This window comes from Camponotus floridanus, unplaced genomic scaffold (assembly GCF_003227725.1).
Source record: "Camponotus floridanus strain SB8 unplaced genomic scaffold, Cflo_v7.5 scaffold20, whole genome shotgun sequence".
NCBI lineage: Eukaryota > Metazoa > Arthropoda > Insecta > Hymenoptera > Formicidae > Camponotus > Camponotus floridanus.
The window spans coordinates 1,945,900-1,968,660 of NW_020229326.1; the positions used below are offsets into that span (position 1 = coordinate 1,945,900).

Here is a 22,761-nt window from a genome sequence, read left to right on the forward strand (position 1 = left end):
AATATTATCAAAATTAGTCTTGATATCTCGCGCAACCCTATTCGCATCTATATCTAAATTACATGTAAGAACAATACTCACTTTGGTTCGCAGTGCGCTATCCGAAAGTCGAAATTGATTCGTGTGACAAACATGTCGGTCTCGAGGCGAATTTCGTGTACACTTGGCGGTGGAAGCGCAATGGCAAGCCCGATCATGCCCATCAAGGGTGGCGCGGACTTTCTCGTATGGCTAAATACAAACTGTGGCCTCAAACGACACAGCAACAATACAACCTGTATATATACGCGGGTATAAAAATATATTTTAGTAACTGCATATCGTCATATAAATGAAGCCGCTGAAATTAAGCATATGTGTGAAAACGATCGAATATTAGAATTATCACGCGCGAATATTTTGCACTCACCCGATAACCCGACGATTTGAAATGACATCCCCTCTTCGTCAGAGTGGATTTCATCCTGACGCAAAACGCTCGATCGTATCCCTTGTAGAGTCCGGTCGGCGTTAGCGCCATTACCGAGGCCACTGAGAATACAAAAGAGAATTGAACCTTCACTCGAAATAATCGCGAATATCTATTTGTATCGTGTGTTTACTGATAAAATGCGCGCATATGACGCGGAGAATTACCGTCGGGATTTGCGGTAGAGGACGAACCATGGTCTTCCGACGCGCCGCTACTCGGCGAGGCTAGACCCGAGTTCGATGAATGCGGTCCCGAGGTGTTCGTCGACGTCGCGAGTAACAGGCCAAGCTGCTCGGCGACCTCGGCGTGATCTTGCTGATGGACGTAATCGAAAACACTCGACCCCGTCATTTCTACCTGAAATTAAGCAACCGTCTTCTTCTCATCGTGATGGGATTTTTTTTTTCGATTTTTCGACACGATCGGGAATAAATGCTCCGTCGGAGACAAGATTACGTCGTGCCCCGGCCAGACAGCTCTTATAAATGTTTCGGCATCGCCCGAGACAGAGGGGGTACACGGGGGGTGCCTCTCGCGAAGAAGCGCGGGGAAGCCGACCGCGGCCGCGGCAGCCATGTTTGTGCCAACGTCGGCTTTCCGTCGGTTTTCCGAATCCCCGAAACACCCTATTGATTGCCCCACGAGCTTCGCAGGAACCCGAGAGCTAGTACACCGGTCACCTCCCGTACCACCTCGCTCGCTTTACCCCGCGCCGCTTCTACTCCCTTTCCTCCCCCCGTCTACCTTCTCGCTCGCGGCATTAGGAATGGCGAACACGCCGCCGTGCAGAGGCTACGTGAGCCGCATGCGACCACCTCTTCCACCCGCCGCCATCCACCCATCCCCTTTTCCCCGTCTATGTCATGCTCGTCGTCGTGCCAGCCAGTATGGCCGCCAACTCGTACAACCTTCTCCTCTTTTCCTCCCTTGACCTCTCCTCCTTATTCTTCTCTACAACGCTATCAACTTTTCCTCCTCCTCCTCCTCCTCCTCCTCTTTCGCTACCTCTGCCAGCATCGCTACCACCACCCGCCACCACCAACCAGCATCACCACTACTACGTTTCAACGTTTCAACCTCCTTCTCTTCCGTCAACTTTTTCCCTCTCCCCCTCCATATATACCTTTATACCTTTCTACTATCTCTGGCCTTCCGGCTGATGCTACACGTTGCATTCGTATACGCTGGCGCGCCCGCGTTGCTTTTTATTCGCTTTCGCTTTCTCGTTATCGTTATCACTTTTCTCCCACGCACCTCTAACCCGTGCGCGTCCACCCGTCTCTTCACCACCCGGCTTCATCGATATTTCGCTACAACGAGCCACGCTTACCTGTGAGAGCCCAAGATATATCGAAACGGTCTCGGATATGTACAGGAATCTGCCATCAGCAGCGACAGCCATCGCGAAGCCGTCCAGGGACTAGTGACAGAAAATATGAGACACTTGAGGAACTTCGGATCGAATATTCTCGGATACGAAAGCTTTTCGGATATTTATATAGTCTCCCGAATATCGATAATCTTACGTTTCCGAATTATCTTTTGTATATTTTTAATATATCTATGCATATTTATATTCGTATCCGATAAATATTTAATAATTTTGATTAAAAAATTTGATGGAGAAAAGATATACTTAGTTCTAACCTTTGACTTAAAAGTCTTAAATAAGAATTTATATCCATACAGTTTTATTGGAGATTACTCCCTTAAATTATATTAGAGATTTGATAATATCGCTTCAAATCATTTTTAAATAAATAGCTTTTTTAAAATTGAACGATTAATATTTGAAATATTTCTTATAATTGATATGCTTGTTGAAAACTATAGAAATATGATAAAAACTTGAATAAAAGTATTTTTAAATAGAAATGCAACAGATTTAAAAACACACGTAAAATATAACGTAATTGTCAACAAAAAAGATGCTATTCTATTACCACTATTCAGAGTATACAATTCATTAAAGAAACAAAAAATTGTGAACTTTAATAATTCTCGACAATCTAACTCAGCATATAAACGAGAATGCTGCGTCTTCTATTTACAAGATTTTCTGATATATAAACTAATTTTGTGGAAGAAAATTCACATCAGTTTTGATAAAGTACAATATTTAATTGTAGAGAAATAAAAGTATATCGATTTTAGAAAATCTTTATATCGGCCCTGATATCATTTTTCTACATTTCACATATATTTGCTCGATTGATTTGTACAATTTTGATTGGAGAATTTACAAAAAGCTCGCGACGTAATGATATTTAAAAATAATATATTATAATTTTAGAGAATATTTAATTCATGGAATGCATTATCATTTATTATCTGTGACATGACAAGAAAATGAGCTTACCTGTAATATGTGTGTACCTTGATGAATTTCGAAATGATCTATTGCTGCATTTGACGATGCTCTGACTCGATTAGCACCTGTGAATGAAAATGTTATTAATACACAACACAGGACGTCTAAGATATAGAGATACGAATAGTGTCTTTTTATCATTTTTAATTAAAATGTGAATGTCTCATAATAACGTTTCAGACTGTGTAGTAAAATTTGTATTTGGATATTTAAATTTGGATATTTAATCGATACAATTTGATTCGTCGACTATTATTTACGTCGCTCGGAGATCAGAAATTTCTTTGGACAAGTATCACGTGACGCAATGTTGGACAGTTACGACGAACTGGCATACGCTTATTCAGAAAGGTATCCTCGATTGATCAATGATACGTGACTCACACGCGATATATATGCCGCGCCGAATTCGACCCCTTTTGCGCCTTCTTTTCTCCCCTCGTTTAACAAACAAGACGCAGGCTACTTCTTACCGTAATAATAATCCTACGCTCCCCAGCTGCCCCGTAATGAAAGACTTAGAAGACTCGATCAAACTTGGCGCGCGAACCGCTTAATCTCGTAAGTCCATCGGGATGAGAGACGGAATGGCTCGACTCGTCGGACTGACCCTAGCAGTTCGGGTTTTCGGTCAACAAGGTAATGCCGATATTTTCTACCGTATATATAAGACCGGACTCTGGGTCTAATCTAACTGGATTTCGTCTCGACGAATGTCTTTGTTCTTCTAATCATAATATCCCTTTCGCCAACGCGTCTACGAATTCTCGCGTACTCAAGAGTCCAACATCTATTCTAGCAGTATGAAAAAAGTATTCTTAGGATTTTTTGAAAGAATATTAGAAGAATATTGATCTTTTAGCATCTTACACCTTTTTATCGATATTTAAACAGTACGTCAATATTTTTTAATCTTTTATCGAAGCGTTCCATCTTTCGGTCGAAGATGGATTTAGCACCTCGACCAACCCTCGCGTCCGTTGCTCCGCCATTTATCACAATATTTTGATAAATATAACTTGACCGCGCGTATTTGCTTTTAGGCAGTTAGAAAAATATCCGTACGCGCGATATTTCTGGACAAATATCACGTAATTGGCCCGTCGATCGATTATTCTAGCCGAATACTTCGCGAATCAACCGTTCTCGAAATCTCAAATCATTTTACTCAGTTAAGTCGAGAAGTCCTCGTACCGGGAGAGCTGGCCCTGACATGCGGCGCACTGAATAGAAGAGGGGCGGCACTGGATTTAGTTTGACGAGGAGTTGCGGCAGCGATGCGCGGCACCTAACTCAATTTCGTTAGTTTAGTTACATTGGCGGTTGGTAACGCGAGGCCTTGCGCGCGTATAGGGGTTGTCGTGATTAGATTTTCATGCGGATAGTGGCAGACGAGAGAGAGACGCATCTATACCTAAGCCTTTATACGTACCCGCGTACGTGCGGAACCTCTCTCTAACGTTTTTCGCGACCCTCCCGCACTGTAAATATTAACTCAACCAGCACCCCACCCTTGCGCACTCCGAAAATATGCGGCGGCTACGAGCGACTAAGGTTTCCCGACAATGCTGTCCTTACGATTTCTCTTCGTGGAGAAGGGATTTTTCTCCCATCGAGTAGACGGGTTGTATTTATTCTTCGCGATCTCCGATCAATAATAAAAGTCTGTTTCTCCTTCGAAAATCCACTTGACCCGTATATAAAGCTCGCGAAATACATAAAGCTACGATGGAGCGAACGTAACGGTATATCCACATTAATGAAGAAAAAGATTGCGAGAGAGCGACGAAGCGAAAGTGCACTAAAATAAGCCAGTAGCTCTACCCCCTTTTCGCTAAATGAAGCACGAAAATGAAAGAGGCCCGCGGCGATCTTATCGCTCGATGATTGCCGACAATTCTCTATTACTATGTATCTCTAGAAATCTCTCGCCGGCTGCATGGTCACTGGAATTATAAAGGATATCTGAAAGCTCGATCTATCGCCGACGAGCCTGCGTCTTCCTCAAGGAAGCGACTGTCCAATCTCTTCGATATAATCCTAACGTGTCCCCGATAATTTTCGTTTCGTGTTACAAAAAGTATTTTATATAGTTGCCAAAGACGCGATATAAAGACGAAAAATTCTTCTCGTCCGAGGCACATTGTTACAAATCGAATTATGTTACACAAGTGTCGCGAGGCAAAACGCATCGATTCTGTCTGACAATAAAAGAGACACGTGTCTATCAAGGAGACATCCGACAGGTCGGATATTCGCTGACTTTGACGCGATTATAACGCGGTTGCTTCCCTCATTTTTACCTTTACTCTATTATTTCTTCTCCAATTTATATATATTTAATTTGTGAAATATATTAAATTATTAATACCGGTATATATGTGGAAAATATCAAGTATACATGTATTACACGTGCGATGAAATATTGCATGACGATACATTTCGCGCGTGTCTGCCGCAATACCAATCTACTCCACTGCAGACGACGCGAGCGTAAAGGAATTATAACGCGGCTGACTTCCTCTCTTATTCTTATCCCTGGAGAGAAAGTTAGGTTCACGGAATATGGGTCCTGATCCCCCCTATTAACAGTCTGGATGACTCCCTCTTTCCGGAGGTTAAACGCTGATCCATCAAGAGACATCATCGGCAGATATATCTTCATTCGGCCGACTACTCGGATTACGTGTCTATCGTAATAAATTAAAACAAAATGTTTCGCTCGAAACATTTGCGATATTCTATCGCCCTTGACAGATGGACGACACAAGTAAGAGTAAGTGGAGAATCTCTCGCGTTATATTCGTTAATTATACATGTAAAATAAAAATAATTTGCAAGATAGGGATCAGAATCCATGATTTTCCCGTCGATAAATGAAGGAATGTGAGCGAGAGAGAATCGCGAGACTCGTGTTTTATCTTACCTTTGACAGATTTGCTGGGCGGTGGACCGTCGCGGGACCACGGCGGATCGCCGTGACTGGAGAAATCGCGGAGTTTGAGATACGAGATCGTTAGTCTTATTATGGAGGCTTTATCCAGCTGGGAGGTAATGGCCGCCGGTAGAGGAAGCATTTTCGCGAGCTCGTAGAACTCAAAGTTCTCTTTACCCCGTCGCGACCTCGCCGCGTCCCGGCTCTTCTCCTTGCGCAACTCCAAGATGCTGTAATTCAAACACACACGCACAGCGGTTACAGCGGCGAAACAATGCATTTCTTCGACGGATTACAAGTAAACGTTATTATACATGTGGATGGCAGTTTGCTTGAGAGTATACAGAGTAATCCCCAGAGAAATAATTCCGAATACAAACGAATATACTCGATCCTCGATTAGAATTGCGAGCACGAGAGCGTTACGAGCTCGGCTGTTTTTATTCGACTCGGGATTATCGGTTCAAGCGTTAACGGTTCGATAAATATCCCGACGCTTATGGATTCGGGGTGATAAGTTGGTCATAGAGAGAAAGACGGCGATCGGCCCGCAAATTCGTTCCATGCTTCCTGTGTGTGGCGCGTTCCTTTTAAGGGAGCCTTGCGCACGTGTCGTATCGCGACGTGTCTCTCTTAATGGCAAAGTTACATCGGGGGTGGGAGTTATTTCGCGCAAATGCGCGCAGCGTGCGATACATACGGCGGCGAAGCTGAAATTATGCGGTCGCGCAAATAGGTATAAAGGTGAAGAGGCGTGGCGATAGTGTGTGTATGTGTGTGTGTGTGTGTGTGTGTGTGTGTGTGCGTGGTGTGCTACCGGCATACATTATTCAAAAGCGCTATGAAGCCCGTGTTTACTGACAAGCCGGCGAATGTATCCGCGAGAGAACATCGACGTAACGTAACCACGCCCCAGTGGACCGGCCCTTCGGTACCGGTTTTACATTTAAAACTGTAAACCACCGGCCAATGAAACGGCGGATACGTTTGCACGAAATTTATGCGCACCTCTTGATAGCGCTTGGTCATTAACCTCTGGTACGAATCGTTTTTATCCGCCGCGCGAGTGAGTCGCGATAAACGCTTCTCCCCAGAATATACGTAAAGATTTTATTAGATTGCGATAAAAACATTTTTCCTTTTTCAATGTCATTCGTGTTTCGCGAATGCGAGATTCAAGATGCGTTTTGCTTCTCCCATCTCGAACGGCGATTAACTCTTTTTGTTCGAAAAATGTGGGCAACTGCGCGCGCGAAATCTGTCCCCAGGAAGGCATCAGGGTTAAGAGTTTAGCCCATTAACCAACTTCCGTCGTTCTCCGATGGGGACCGGGGGCTTGGCGGAAGCGTCTGTCGCGGTCTGGAGCCGAAATGATTCGAAACGCGATGGGATTTTTATTCGTTCGCTATTGCGCTTAACGACTGTAAAACACCGGTATACTTTCTCTACCTATCTACCCGAGTTTGTCTCTCCCTCGCGCGAGATATGCCAACACGATGGTAACCCATTGTGACCATTTTCGGCTGCGAACAGGGATCGGAAGTCGTAAAAACGGAAGAAAAGGGAGGAGAGAGAGCATCCCTCCCCTTGATAGTATAAGCTGCCACTGTGTCGGAATCTTGTTTCGGTATTTCACAGACATTCCGCGACACTCGATCCCTCTGTCCTCAGTAAAGTTTCGTTTACAGGCAGACTTTCGTCTTCGTCCCAAAGGGATAATGACAGATTCTTCCCTTGGCCACCTTCTCAACGAATGATAGACTATTGTATTCGAGTTTACATTTGAGTTTGTTTCTACTTTTGGTACCTCGATTACTTGTTTCGGCTATATGAAACACACATCACACTCTCAATATTAATATAATATATACTTGAGAGAAAAAAATATTATTTCTGATACAAAAATACCGCTGTCCGTCACGAAAGCGCTAGCCAAATCGACGAGACGATTAAAAGCCGTCTCTCCGATGATTGGCAAAGATAAAGAATACAAGGAGCGAAGGGGCAGTTTCCTTTGACCGAATCTATCCCCCAAGAGGAACGGAACTTGGAAAAGCTAGACCTAAGCGCACGGCCGCCCTCGTCCGTTCGGTCAGGTTCGCGTGGTGAAGCGTCTGCAGACGTGTGAAAATAAAATTACGCCCAACTTTCGGTCAAATTGGTTGGAATTGGGCGGCGGCGGCGGTGGCGGCGAGGGCTCGCGAGTCCCGAAAGTCCCGTGGGACCGGAGATAGTGGTCCCTTCCGACGCAACCATCGCCGGTATATCCTTGGCGATCCTCGAGAAAGGCGCGCCGCTAACGTAGCGTCCTTTCGCCTTCTCTCAAAGTGCTGCCCATCAATAATTCAGCAGAGAGCTATGACGAGCTCTCGCCCCCTCGGATATCCGCGACCCTCCGTTTCTTCCTTTTTCGCGGATTCGAATCGTCGAGTCGCCACTGCTCCAGAGATACGAGAGAAATGGCAGCTGCGCGTAATAATCGGCCAGATTACCGTGCGGATAACATCGTTTCCCTATGTCGATGGAATTCGTGACTATGGAAAACTCTCGCGAACTCGATACATACGCGCCAGATTTCTCAAATTATTTCTTTTTTATAATATATCTCTTTAATATTACACGTCTTCTCAAATCTTGTAAAAAATGTCCTGAAAATTCCGAGCAAGTTACCTTAAAAAATGTCTATAATATATTAATTTACTATATTTTTACTATGCAGTTAATAAAACAAAATAAAAAAAAATATATAAAACAAAATAAGAAAAGAAAATGAAACAAAATAAGAAAAACTAGTTAGTTTTTTCACAAGATTGAATATTTATTGGCTACCAAGATTGTGTCACTCGGCATAAAATTTTCATCTTTATCGTTATAAAAAAATTGCGCGATACGTAATCCCGTATACCCGGCAAAGTTCCCCGGTAACGACGGTGTCTCCGAATATGATTTCTCGACAAGAGCGACAAGGGAAGCGAGGACGGTATTGGCAACCGTAGAAATTATAATGCGCGTCGTAACGCGGGCTCATCGACTAATTCAATTAAACGATTCATTTGCCGGTCCCAAGCACCACCTGAGGGTACGTCCCGTTCCGTCTGTATTTCCGCGTCTGTGTGTCTTGCGTCTCCGTGTATGCGCGCGCGAGGAGGAGAGAACGTGAGTCGGAAAAGGACCTTCCAACCTACTCCCCGGAGAGCCGTAGCCTCGCGCAACAATACAATGCTCCTAATGTTACGGCTCCAGTTTCGACATAATTTTCTTTCGCGGCCCTGCCGAGGGTGGCTATCGGATGCCCGGGCTTTTGTAGCGTTTCGACGAAAAATGTCATTTCCGCTGACCGTCCGATAACGAGGAGCGAGGAATAAGTTTTACGCGAATCGCGCGCGGCGATTAGATTTCGAGACCGGCGTCTCGTAAACTTCTTGGACAAGGTAAGCGGAGGACTCTTTCACCAGCGATAGCGAACGCTTTATTTCGCAACCTTTCAAATTCACCCGATATATAGCCAGTTTCGAAGAAATCGCGCCGATGACGATAGAATCGGCGCGATTTCGCAAAAGCTGCTGAAAAAGTATTGCTATCGCTTGTCTTTCGCCGCTTATGTTTTTATTCGATGTCATGAATTATTCACGATACATCCCTCGCTTCTAGTGGACCATAGTCCGCGATTTCATTCATGATGCAACGCTTGAATCATGCCGAGTTTTATAAGCGAGTGCGAAGGAGATAATGTCGCGTGTGTAAATTCGCAGCGTGTTGCGCAATTACGAATACAAGGTTTAGAGAGGACACTTTGCCGTTTGAATGCAATAAAATGAAAAAAAGAAACAATTGCGTTTAAACAATATTTACAGTTTGTACCGCAATTTTCGAATTTTGCGCGCGAGTCTTTCGATATAAATATCATTTTATTGAGCGAGATTAATTTAATATTACAACATTTTTATATAAGTTACTCCGTGTGTATCCTTCGTATTCTAATATTCATCGACATACGATAGACAACGTGAGATACAAGTGAAGTGCTTTCCACAGAACAGGGCGGGATCTGAATGAAAGCGGATGAAACAAAAAAAACAAAAAAAAAGAATAACGCCGGGAGCACTATAAAGCATCCCGCTACATCCGCGGACGTAAATCACGACGCATGCATACATGCTTGCATACACATCTACAATAAAACCACGAGGAGGGAGGGAAAAGAAAGAGAGGGTAAAAAATGAAAAGAGTCGCGATGTGCGCGACAACGAAAGGACGAGGGGGAGAGGAAGGGAGGGAAAGAGAAGGAGACAGAAATTGAGGGAACGAGAGGGACGGAGACAGCGGGTAGATAGAGAGACGGAGGGAAGTTGGCTCCTGATGACGCGCAGATAAGGGAGGGCTTAAAGTCTACGTGATGAGCTTCCCGATGCGGAGGAGCGGAGGTCGAGCCTGAGAACTTTCGGTAAATGCACTTGTAAGAGCTGTTTCTTCTTTCCTTAACATTTTGGACGCGAACTCTCCCCAATATCAAGTCTGGGTTCACAGCGCGAATTGTGCGGTTTGGCTCTTCATGTTTGCACTGCACCTTTCTATTATATTAATATCCAGGTAAGATTCACCGAAGAGATCACTTTCTAATTATCATTACAATTGAAAGACTCGGAGAGATTGGAAAGAATATTATAACGCGTTTTTTACGAATATTTTAAATGTTATCGATGGAGATAAAATATATAGATGAATTAATTATGTATAAATAGAAATAATATCTATGTATTAATAATATTATTATATTCTTTAAGCAATAATTTCGTCAATCTAATAATACGATACTTAAACAATCACTAATATAAAATTATAAAAAGTTACAAGGAAAAAGAATCAATTTATTTCATCACATGATTGAAGAAAATTAAAAATAATATGCGAATTTAGAAAAATAATGCCAACGAGAATAAAAAATGTATATAGAAAAACTATATATGCCAATAATACCATAAATTTTTTTAAAGACATTTAATAATATTATGTAATAATTATATAATAATTAATTCATTGTGTAATAAAATTATGCAAAAAAATGCTACGTACAAAAAAAGAAGTTCAATCTATAAAAATAATATAACATGTATGATATCATAAGAGGATCGAATTGGCAGAGGCATGGACATCCACTGAAAAGTTAAGTAGTCAGCTAACAGAGAAAGCAAGGGGTTTCGAAAGGCCTCACGTCCGTGGCTCGCATCCGGATGCGCTTGGTGTCTTAACTTCCGGGAACGTGAGCCCATGGCGCGACACGGTCTCGTCGCCAAAGTCAGATACGAATCCGCGGTCACTGATCTCCGGGTCAAAGTTAATTATGATTTTTTGACGTTCTCACTATTATATTTTTCAATCTGAATAATTAATCGTTCGCGATATCACATTGTTGAGTAAAGCAAAATTGTTTACGAAATTTTATTATCGCACGGAACTCTTGTTGAAGAAAATTATGAAATTTCGCGTGTCCCATTGATTAATTAAACGTGCAATAAATTACAAAAATTCTAGCCAAAAATAAAAATAATAAAATAATTTTATCAAATATAAAAAAATAATAAAAATAATTTCATCAAATATAAAAAAAATGATAAAAAATACGCGAGGAGAGAAAATTTTTTCGCAAATAATTTTATCAAATATAAAAAAGTGATAAAAAATACGCGAGGAGAGAAAATTTTTTCGCAAGGATGCAACGTGCACGATTAAGGACCAAAGGACCAAGTCGAGTCGCATCAGCGCGATTGGTTCGTTACCGGTACGATGTCGGAAAATCAAAATAGAGGTATATTGGAAAGGAGATAAGGGCGACAAGCCAAAGGTAACATTTGACGGCTCCCCCGGTTGCCCCGTCAGCATCAGCGTTCCTCCGATATCGCATCGGGTTTACGGCCGCGGCGTGACGTACTCGTCTACCCCCATTGGTTTACCACCCTCGCGCCTTATACCTACCTACCTACCGCCACCCATCACCATTCCCATTATCCACTCACTGTGACAGAGCTCTCTTGGGACCGTACCCTGTACTACGGCCGGCCCTTCCATCCGATTTCGAAGGGCCGCGGAAATTCTCGATGTCAACCGCTCCTCGTACCTACGTAATTTGTCGAACGGGACATGATTACGTCAAGAGAGGCATAAATAATAAATGACGCACTGGGATTAAGAGTATCTCTTAAACGTTCTCGCGCGCGTTCTCGGGGGGTAGGTTGTAAAATTAAATCCCGCCATGTAAAGTGTTTCTTCAAATTATCTTTCAAATACACCTGGATCGTTGCTAGATATTTGCACGATCGATTTCGTCTCTCATCTCGAGACGTAGCTCTATTTTTACTCGTTCTTTAAGAAAGGTTTAGAATCAAAGAAAGATCAATGTGATCTCAATGTATATCAATTTTACCTTTCGAGCAGGTCGAAATTTATTTTTGGAGATCCAGGTGTGTCATTTTTGAGGATTACAACCACAATTTGAACAATAAGATTACCTTTCGTAATTACGTAAGAAAATAAAAGAGATTTATAGGAATCTAATGATCGATCGATAGATCCATACATGATGGTTTAATCTCGAGACGAGAATTGTCGCGCTGGATCGCCGGGTCGATCGCCGTCCAAGATGCAGCGACGTCGTTAACGATAAATATATAAGCGTACGTAATTAGAGAAATAAGTATAAGAGAAACAACATGCCCTGGCTCGAGGAGAGGACCCTGACTCTGTTTGTACGGGACACAGAGGTCCGCCGGTACGAACCAGGAGTGCGTGAACGCGGGGTTGATGTTGAGCGCCCCAGCGGCCCCCTGATGGGGTCCGCCGACACCGACACCGACACCGACCCCGACCGGGCTTTGACGTTGAAAGCCCCCGTAATCCATGGCCACCTGATACGGCAACATTTTCTTCAGACTCAGTGTCACTTATATTGGCACTTATCAAAAGACAAAAGTCTATCAATCGGCGCGCACTCTTCACCCGCGTGCCACGCGATACACAAACCGGCACTCGAATCGGCACCCGTGTACGGAAACCGAAACGACCATTCTCGTCATCGCCGTCGGCGTTGCTTCGAATCGCCCGCGACGCGTCAGTCAAATCCCGGAGGGGGTGTGGGTGCGTGATCGAGAGGGTGACGGAAGCGCGACGAGCTTCGAACCAACGACCGTCCCGGGCCGTTCGTGACCGTGCGAGCGACTAGATGGGACTGTACCGTCCACGAGACGTCGCCGGCGCACAGAGAGGACGCGGAGGAACGAAGGAGAGTTGGGAGAGTACGTGAATAACGGGAGCGTGCGCCGAATAACGGGCGGAGTTATCCCGCCCATGAAACGCCCTGCCCGACGAACGATACTGCTGGATACTGACTTCCTGGGGAGACGCGCATCCGCCCACCATCCTGTCTTATTTCGTCGACGTCGTCGTCGTCGTCGTCTTCGTCTTCGTCGTCCTCGTTGTCGTTGTCGTCGTCGTCGTCGTCGTCGTCGTCGTCATCTTTGGTTTCGTCGTCGTCGTCTTCGGTTTCGTCGTCGTCATCTTTGACTTTGTCGTCGTCGTCGCGATCGTGGTGTTTCACTTCGCTCCGAGAGCCGACGTTGTTCTCTCTCTTTCTCCCTCTCTTTCGTGCTATGCGACGCGATGCAACCTCGTTCCTCTTCATCGAGTATGCTCCGACAAGATTCCTCGTGCGATTTTCATTTCTGTACTTTTCCCCCCCGTCGAGACCATGATTGCTAATATATACATAGTATTATATTTACGTCGTTAATAACAGGTATGTTCGCAGTGATACATTATTTCTTAAATGTGTGTGTGTATATGTATGGATAAAAATAACTTTAATCTCTTCAGAGATAAATTTAAGTCGGAAAGAATTATTTCATCTATCTCTTCAATTTTTTCTTGAAAATATATTTATAGTTCAATATTAAATAAAATTAAAAAATTGAAGAATGTTTGAAATTTCCGAAAAATGCACTCATTGTGCGTTAAAATTTACTATTCATCAAAGGATTTTATACACATAATGTACACATATGTGTTGATATCCTTGAAGGGACTAAAAACTTATGTATAAACTAAGTGTGCGTGCGGCCAATATTATTCGCCATGATGTCGGTATTATCGAGAATGTCGAACAAGCCTTTCGTGCTTATGGAAGCCAAGAATTTTCAGTTTCTGATCGATGTATCAATTTGTTAGGTACATGTGATTCTGCGTAGCCTGTTTACTACAAAGAAATACTTAATATTTATCTTGTAATTGTACAAAACTCACAGACGAAATTAAAAATATCGTCGATTATTTAAAAACAATCTTTTATTTTTCCACATTTTTTAAAATTTAATTCTTGCAACGAAAAAAATTTCGAGCGATTAACACGCCGTCGAAATTTTCAAAGAGATTTGAGATTAAATTAACTTACGAGAGAACGCTAATATTAATGATAGAGAGGGTGTACCCGAGCAGTTAATTACGCGAACAAACTCCAAGAACAATCTCTGTAGTTCGATGCATCTATTGATCGCAGATACGGTCTCCCATATACGTGTAATCTTAACGCGAATCAGGTCTACAAGCTATTCCATGCCTAGGAATTAGTCTTAGCATCCTATCAAATAAATTTTCCGTCTTTATACCCAACTACGTTTGGTTATTTATTTGTTACTTAAATTCGGAATTATATTACCAAGTTACTTTGAATAATATTCGAATATCCAGATATTAAAATTCGAATATTTTGATCTTTGAAATAACTGATATATAATTGCATTTTATATTCTATATTATATATTTTTCATTAAAAGAAAGCACTTTGTAATTAATGAGCATTATGAAACATCCCCTGTGATTTTGAAGAGATTTATATATATATAAATTTTAATATATCATTGGATTTTATAATCACATTTATTGTGTGAGATGATAAGTAGAATCAGTTAATCAAAAATTCAATTTAATTTCACTTGGATAGTATTTTATGCGGTTTTTCAATATTCACGATTATTTAATTATAAAAAAGAAAAATAAATACGCGTTTTAAATCGAATAATCGAAATAACCGGCTAGCAGGAAAATACTTGACATACTAAATGAGATAATGGTATATCTTTTGTAATAATTTTTTACACATGATTTTAATGGTAAAACTACAAAATTAACGTAAAAAATGGTGAAACTTTCAAGTCATCTCCGGAGAGCTTTTCACCTCCCTCTTTAACGTTCTAGGATTAAAGCGACTCTAATTACGTATACGAGAGACACGCAGAGAAGGAGCTTTGAGGAGTACATTTTTTGCGCATTTTTTTGTAACGGAGATCGTTTATATGCGGTAAAAATGTAGGCGGTTGTTCGCATTTCTAGAGTCGGGCGACGAGAATCTAGCCTGCTACAAGACGATCGAAGCCTAGCACGGGAAACGACGCATCGGCATTGCTAGATACGCGACGAGCTCGCGCGCTGCGTGTATACTTAGCATGCATCCCCGATACGAAGGATTCCTTATTGTATCGTTGCACGTGAGCGTAATGCACAAATATGAACTTGGCTGCGGGCTCGTTTCTACCGAGAGAGCGCCTCGCGGTGATAACTCCGTTCTCATAATCATACATATGGATGTCCCGTGCTACTGGTTGTGCGTCTTTTCGATGACTAATATATTTATTGCAAATTATTTTTACATATATATACACGCGTCATGTTACCTTTTTCCCTAAACGCGAAATTAAACACAATATTTTTTAATTTCGTCTAATTTGTTTCGATTGACACTCGATTAATTAATATTCCGCGGAAAAACAATAGACGTATCACGAAGGTGCGTATATATCGAACGAGGAAGCGATTCCCTCGGATTACGTCAAACTATGGCTAGTTGGTTTTCTAAATATATCACAGCCAACGATCACGTTCGCGCAATCGTTATCGGATCGCGCAAACTCCAGGTACAGGTGGAGAGCTACATAGCTCTCTCCGTCGCATTAACTCGCTGGTTAATCGCCTGCTTCTTCAATCGGATAATATCGCCTCTATACGTATATAACGATCCGTATCTAACCCTTTTCCGGGACAATGTATCAGTGCGGACATAAACGTCGGCCGTCGGGTAAAGAAGGGCCCCATAAAAGCCACCCCGGCCCTCGCTAACCGCGGACGCGATAAGAGCTATCTCCATTCTCTAATTGAAAGTTAATTGGTCCACCGTTAGTTAGTCGTACGAAAACCCAGGCTCTTCCACTCCCGGGTTAGTCTACCGCTCTCGGCTCGGGGCGGCAATTTAGGAACGCTGTACCGACAATAATGAGACCCTATCTTATGGCGTTACCGCCGAACACTGCCACTGCTTCGGGTACACGTATTACCTACGGTGTTACGTGCGCGCCAAGTCCTCCCACGTGTCCGTAATAAACTGGTCCGGCGCCTCTCTCCGTGTCGTAATCGACAATTTCCGACAAACACGTACCCGAACGCACGTATATCTGCGACAGAAAGATTACGATCGAGGCCTTCCAAGAGCGAGGAGCGCCGCTTGCCGACTGCACGTACCCCTTGCAACTAGTTACGCGTGTTATGCTACTTATTGTTAGTTGTGGATACCGATTACTCGTAGATCGGAAGGATAATATCGCGACGTAAAGCGATATCGTTTTGGGATACATCGACAAGTGGGATAAATTCCAATTATATCATTGGAGACACAAGAAGGTGTAAAGATACAAAAATTAAAAGCTTGAAAAAAGATTCCCTTCTTCTCTCGATCGATGTCGATTTCGAATGGAGGAGAGAGAGAGATATCGAGCAGAAACGTCTCGGCATCGCGAAAAGGCAAGCATATTTGCCCACGGGGCACGAGATATCCATGGGGTACGAGGGTTAACGTACATAAGCGTATGCGGCTCCTGTAATTTTTCAAATTGCACCGCTGTCATTCAACCCTCCGACCTTCGGCGACTCACAAGCGGAAACGCATCGTTCTTTCTCCGTCTTTCTCTTCCTTTCTCCCGCCGCTGTCATCCCTCCCGTCTTTCCCCGACCCACCCTCTGTCCGCCTCCTCTCTCGCGCGCGTCTTCGCCTCTCGTGCCAAATTCTCCCTCCGCTTTCCACACGGCATAAGGGGAGCCTGGCTACTAACGAGAAACGAAGTTATTTGAGGGTGCTACAGAAAGGAGTCGGACAATCATAATAATCAAGTGCGATTCGCGTTTATTGTTGGCGATTATTGCTCGCCAACCCTCTTGGAAAAGCTCGCGCGCGCGACACGGTGGTAATAAATAATAACAACCGAATGAATCTTCGCACCGCGGCGCGAAATAAATAGAGTTAAAAAGTTCACTGATAGCGAGGACAGTTTCGCTCTCTGTCTCCCGCGAGATAAGTCCTCGTGAAATATTTCGTGACGGCTCTTCCGACCGCGCCGCTTCCGTCGCCTCGTAATGGCTGAGCTCATTTCACCATAGGTTTTCGCTTAATGAGAATATCGTTCTGTTTCTTCTTTCATAAATTCTCTCTTTACATATACCCGAAAGATCTTTGACAGAAATATGGATTCCGTACAATTCATAATAATCTTCAATATTAACGCAATTTGCGATATTTTGTCCACGTCAATTTTCAAACGACAAGATAACAAAGCAAAAATTTTTCACGCTCCGATCGTTTATCAAAATTACGCCACGTATCGAACATATTGAAATAAGAGAGGCGAGACATTAGCGTGTATAAAGACCATCCCCTTGTTCCGCGACTCATAATTGCGTCGGGGTTTCAATTACGTCTGTCGTCGAGAGAAAGAGAGAGAGAGAAAGATTAGCGAAACAAATTGCTTTCGCCGGCCCGGCACGCACATATTAGCGTAATTTTTTTAACATTAAAGGAAAAAAACTACTCCTCTCTTCGCCCCAGGACCTTCGAAAAAAAGCGCTCGTAGTTACGCCACCCTGGCACCCTCCCTGTCGCGCTACTTAATTATGCCTCGCCATCTTCGCTCGCAGGCCGGAGTAATCTCCTCGTTCGCCGCCGCTCCTTCCACGACGCGAGCTGCGTGCACATTCTTGTCGGGATATTACCTTTTTTTCTCCTCTTTTTTTGACACGACTCTGTCAGCTTACGATTCTGTCAGCTACTACGCGCATTTCGCCGACGCTAATGTGAGCGCTTTTCTAGCGCTACCCGAAATTATTTCGCGCACCCAATGTCTGAGGAATCGTCAAATGAAATGGAATTCGTCAAAGGCTGCATTTTCACGGAAAATCTGACCGACCGGCCGCAACTGGAGTTGATTAGATTCTATTTACTGGACGCGAGTTTAGTAGCCCGATCACCCTTCGCTTCCGCCTATTTCATTCCCCTTGTAGCAAATCAACCGGGGCCGCGATCCTACAGACCTTTCCTAGTCCGTCGTTAATTTAGAGGAAGGAGCGAACACGCCGTACATCGATCCAGCGATTCTTTCGCGAGAGTGCGATTTTTTGCACAAATAGTATAAGCGAGATATTTCTTAAAAGTTTACATCGAAAAAGGTCTGCCGAAAATTTATTTATCAACATTTACTATCGCGAGATGCGTTTTTTTAGTTTCACCGTCTTTTTTTGCGACGACGAATGACACGGAAAGCTTTCGATCGGTCTCGAGCGAGGAAAATAATCATGTTTCCGCCTCCTGCATTCTTGCGCACGCAGCGAGAGAGAACGCAGCAATTTTTGGACTTTCAAGCGTGCCGTGTCGTAGATTGACAAGCGGGGCAAGCGCGGACTAGCGGTAGAGAAAATGGGGATCGGGGGAAGGAAATAACAGGGTTCGGGACCCTATATCGGCGAGCGAGGCAATCACATCCCCCTTCAAGAACACACTGGCATTCACTGAACTTTAAAATCAAATAATGCCTATTAAAATAACAATACGCGCATCTCCGGCGAGAGCAGGTTAAACATTCTCTCGTTCAACGCTAACCCGCTCGCCTACGAATTACCATACGGGATCGGGTTACGACAATTACGTTAGATATCGTCGTCGCTATACATACCGATTCGAATTAAGAGGGGGAGAGAGGGCGTCTCTCTCTCTCTCTCTCTCTCTCTCTCTCTCTCTCTCTCTCTCTCTCTCCGCACACCCTCTAATATCTTAATCAAACCTCGAAGACGGTTTGTTTTCGCATATCCGTGATTTATATCCCTCGTACTTATCCAACGCGTATCGCTCTGATAACTTATTTCGTGAAACGATCCGTTAACGACCCGTTATAATGGCTGCGTGTAAATAGTCGCGCTTAAGACAAACCTCTCGCGAAGACTATTTTCCGAGATCCTCCACCTGTGCGAGTGAAACACGGAGATCGTTATCGCGAATTGTCGCCGCCCAAGATTGGATACAACGGAAACGGTGACAGGATCGTAACCCAAGATCGTTATCGCGTTGCGCGATGGTTATCGCGTCGTAATATATTACATAAATGGTGTTACAAAGCCGCTTGTATTTTTCAGCGCGACAAACACTACTTTGGCTATTATACATCGATCGCATTAAAAAAAAATTCAAAAGCAAATATATATTTCTCGTCTTTATCGCGTACATGTATGTCTATCGCGATTTTCCGTATTGATCGCATCGCGCGATCGACGTGTAACAACATGGTAGGTTTCGTCAGGGAGTGTTCAACCAGGGGTGTCGATATTTACGATAAAACTGCTCTTCGGAAAAATTCCCCCAAGACGAGGGAAATTGCACGCGATGATTTAGACGATTATTGGATAGTCGTTCGACGCGTCCGTCTATTAAATCAATCGTATCGATCAATTTGTATCATTTTATACTCTTGTCGATGCAGATAAGATCGCGTGATAAAATTACATTATGCTGCCGTGTGCGTACAAAAGTTGCAGAAATGATTTTAATCGCTCGGCGCGAATTTATCCCCTGTCTCGAAGTAAAAAACGGTAATGAAAAATTAATAAGCATTTTACATGCGATTATTAAGAAGAAATAAAATAACAATGAGAATGAAAGAGATTAATATTTACACATATGTACGGGCGAATCAAAGACAGCTGAATTCGTAACGGACGGTTATTTAGGTCGGAGGAGCAATTTCTTGGCCATTCGCGATTTCCATGCGGGACAAAAGGGGAGAGACGTCGCTCCCCGGGCTCGAGAGAGCTAAAGTTAGAAATGGAAAGGTGAGTTTCCAAGCGGCTATCAACCGCCGTGGCGCCAGTCATCTAACGACTCGCGCTGACAACCGGATGCGAGAGAGGAGAGGCCGATACTCGCCTCTCGCACCGAGCTCCCGCATCGGTCATTAGCATGCGACTCGCGGACGTACATATTTTGGGGAGTCCTCGCGAAGAATACCAATATTCCGCTTTGACATTCCAATAAAACGCGGTCGTTTTGTTTATGAGCTTGTACGCGATGCGTGCGTGAGCGTGCGCGCGCAGCCACGTCGTCCACGTCGTCACCGTCGAGGTGGTTACATCAAAACGCATGAATGGTATTGGAGATTGAAATGGGAACGAAGAGACAGGGAGTATACGACCGCACCCACACCAATCGGTGCCAGACTGCTGGAAATGCGTTAACGAACGTCGTGCCACCCTCTTTAGCCGCTTCTCATCGAGTACACGAGTAAAAGGGACCTCGTATTCTCTCTTCGGCGGCTCTCCTACTGCTCTCCTACCGCTAATTCTTTTCCCTAACTTTATCGTTTTTATTACGGTATTTTTTTTTCACGCCATTCGCCTCGCTTCTCGAAAGGTATCGCCGCAATTTAATCGTCTACACGTACATGATTTATCAAGCGCTGTCGCCAACATTTTACGTCTGTATCTCTTATGCGGAAAATAAATGGACAAGCTCGACAGGCGGCACGGTGGAGATAATTATTAAATTATTATTTTCGCGAGGGTGCACCCGAGTCATAACTAATGCAGCGTCGGAGCAAGATGGTAAGAGGGAAGGGAGAAGATACAGAATCAATTTTCCATATTCTTCCGCAAAGAAGCCTCAAGTGCCGGACGGCAAGATATACACGAAAGTCCAATCGTGGATATGTGCGCGAAAGAGAGGAAGAGAATTCGATCTCGAGAATCGAAATCTTTCCAATTCAACTTAATATCTCTCGAAAAGGATTTCGCATACGTCGCAATATTCCGCGAAACGAGCCCTTATGCAGACGCGTGTACGACTTCCGTCCGCGGTCTCGTTACTCGTACGATCCCGATGATGATCCCTAAGTGCTCCGTCGACCTTATCGTTGCGCGCGCGATTCGTCTCGTACGAGTTAAGGAAATCATCGTGCCGTGGAGGCAGAAGGAATGGCCGAGAGAAGATAAGTGGTGGAATGGATAGCGAAGGTGTCATCGATGCGCGCGCGTATTATGGCAATGATTGGTATGCCCGGCCGATCGATCTACGATCCCCGGTCCCCGCGACGATCGATCCACGATTCCCTCCTTCCCCCTTCTGTCGCTTCTTCTCCCCTTTCCCCCTTCGAGCGGGTTTCCCCGGCAGGATATCGAGAATTACCGGACACAATGGCATATACATGGTCTCGCATCGCGATCCGTTCTTCGCTCGCTCACATATACATATATCTGTGTATACATCGAGTATACGCGCATAATACACATTAGACTTGTTGGTATGTAGTTGAAAATTGCACCATTTCCTTGTTACGTCGCGCATCGGACCGTCCAGCCGCAAACCGCACGGTGGTGCTTTGTACTTTGCGGCCACCAACTCTGCTATATATTAAAATTATTGCTACCGCGCGCGGCGGAGTATCTTCGCTTTTATCAGGCCGGGCTTGTATCTCGTTGGGAAATCGCTGAAATGTGAATCGGAATAATATAGAAAATCTGAAATGTTACGGAAATTCAGAGAGCGTTACTGCGCGTCCTCCCCGGCCGGTGTGAGATGATGCGGAGATATATACGTTACTGACGTTTCGTTACGTTACGCCGCTTCTGTGGCGTGTGCAACCGACGTTTCATCTGATCCACGCGCCGGGACAGTGTCGTAAAATAGCTTAGCCGAGGCGATGCGACGATAGAGGAATCCGTTACAGCATCGAAGCTTTCCTTTTTTTCTTTCTTTTCCTTCATCTCTGCGCTGCCATCTCCTCATTTTTACGAGCGCGCAGGCACCCGTTTCGGAACAGAGTAACGGCGCGAGAGCAACGCGTCCGGTAATATATTATTATATCTCTATACCTGCGACTCCCACAAGTTCCTTACAACTCTGTTTAGGCGTCCGAGATCGGAACAGAGATCAGATTCTTCTCGAGGCAACAGTATCGGGGGTGTCGTAACGGTACTCTGTGTCACCCTGTTACGGATACGTATATGTATATGTGCGTGATGCCGGAATAACAATAAGCACTCTGAAATATAATGCACACGCGTGTATTAATTATGCAAAAAAAATCCAATGCTCTCAGCTGATTGCTCGTATTGTTTGAACTTTGACGATCCGTGATTCGCGACAAAAGTCGAAATAGGAAACGGTTTTGAAAAAAAGTTTTCTTCCGAAATGCCCGTCAGAATACTCGAATACATTAATCTGCACCTCAACATTGTAAACAGAAATCTGCGTTGAATTTGGTGTAATTTGTAAAATAAATTTTATTACATTTTTCTATATCGATTGTTATAAAGGTAATGTAAAATTAATATAAAATGTAAACTTTAAATGTATATGATACAAACAGTCACGTCGATGCGACACGGTTTCTACACGCGAGGCAATATGTACGCCGAGAGTAGTATATTTATCATGTAAGCGAGCAATTTAAGGAAGATCATTTTTCACAGGGTGCGACGACTTTGGATTCCGGGGTGTGTGACTCGGTAAGGGTGAATGGGGTGTTATTGGCCGGCGGGCGAACACCAGACGGACACCTCACCCTCGACCGGAGATCTTCGACCTGACTGATGATTTTTGCTTTCCAGTACCGTATCTTATCGATACACGCC

General features: G+C 43.8%; 1 protein-coding gene across 13 annotated transcripts in view; it reads right to left on the reverse strand.

Annotated features, from left to right (window-relative positions):
* LOC105249939 (protein trachealess) overlaps positions 1–22,761 on the reverse strand; it is a 74,493-nt gene that overhangs the window by 5,990 nt on the left and 45,742 nt on the right. For 7 of the 13 annotated variants that reach the window (XM_025408276.1, XM_025408275.1, XM_025408274.1 and 4 more), the window contains 6 exons: positions 5,770–6,008; positions 2,832–2,908; positions 1,803–1,892; positions 637–829; positions 410–531; positions 82–275 (listed from right to left, as the gene is read on the reverse strand). In XM_025408276.1, coding sequence (XP_025264061.1) covers positions 82–275; positions 410–531; positions 637–829; positions 1,803–1,892; positions 2,832–2,908; positions 5,770–6,008 — 915 coding nt within the window. Of the gene's footprint in view, positions 1–81; positions 276–409; positions 532–636; positions 830–1,802; positions 1,893–2,831; positions 2,909–5,769; positions 6,009–12,489; positions 12,989–22,761 lie in introns of those variants that run through there. The other 6 variants (XM_025408280.1, XM_025408279.1, XM_011255752.3 and 3 more) reach the window with 3 other exon arrangements.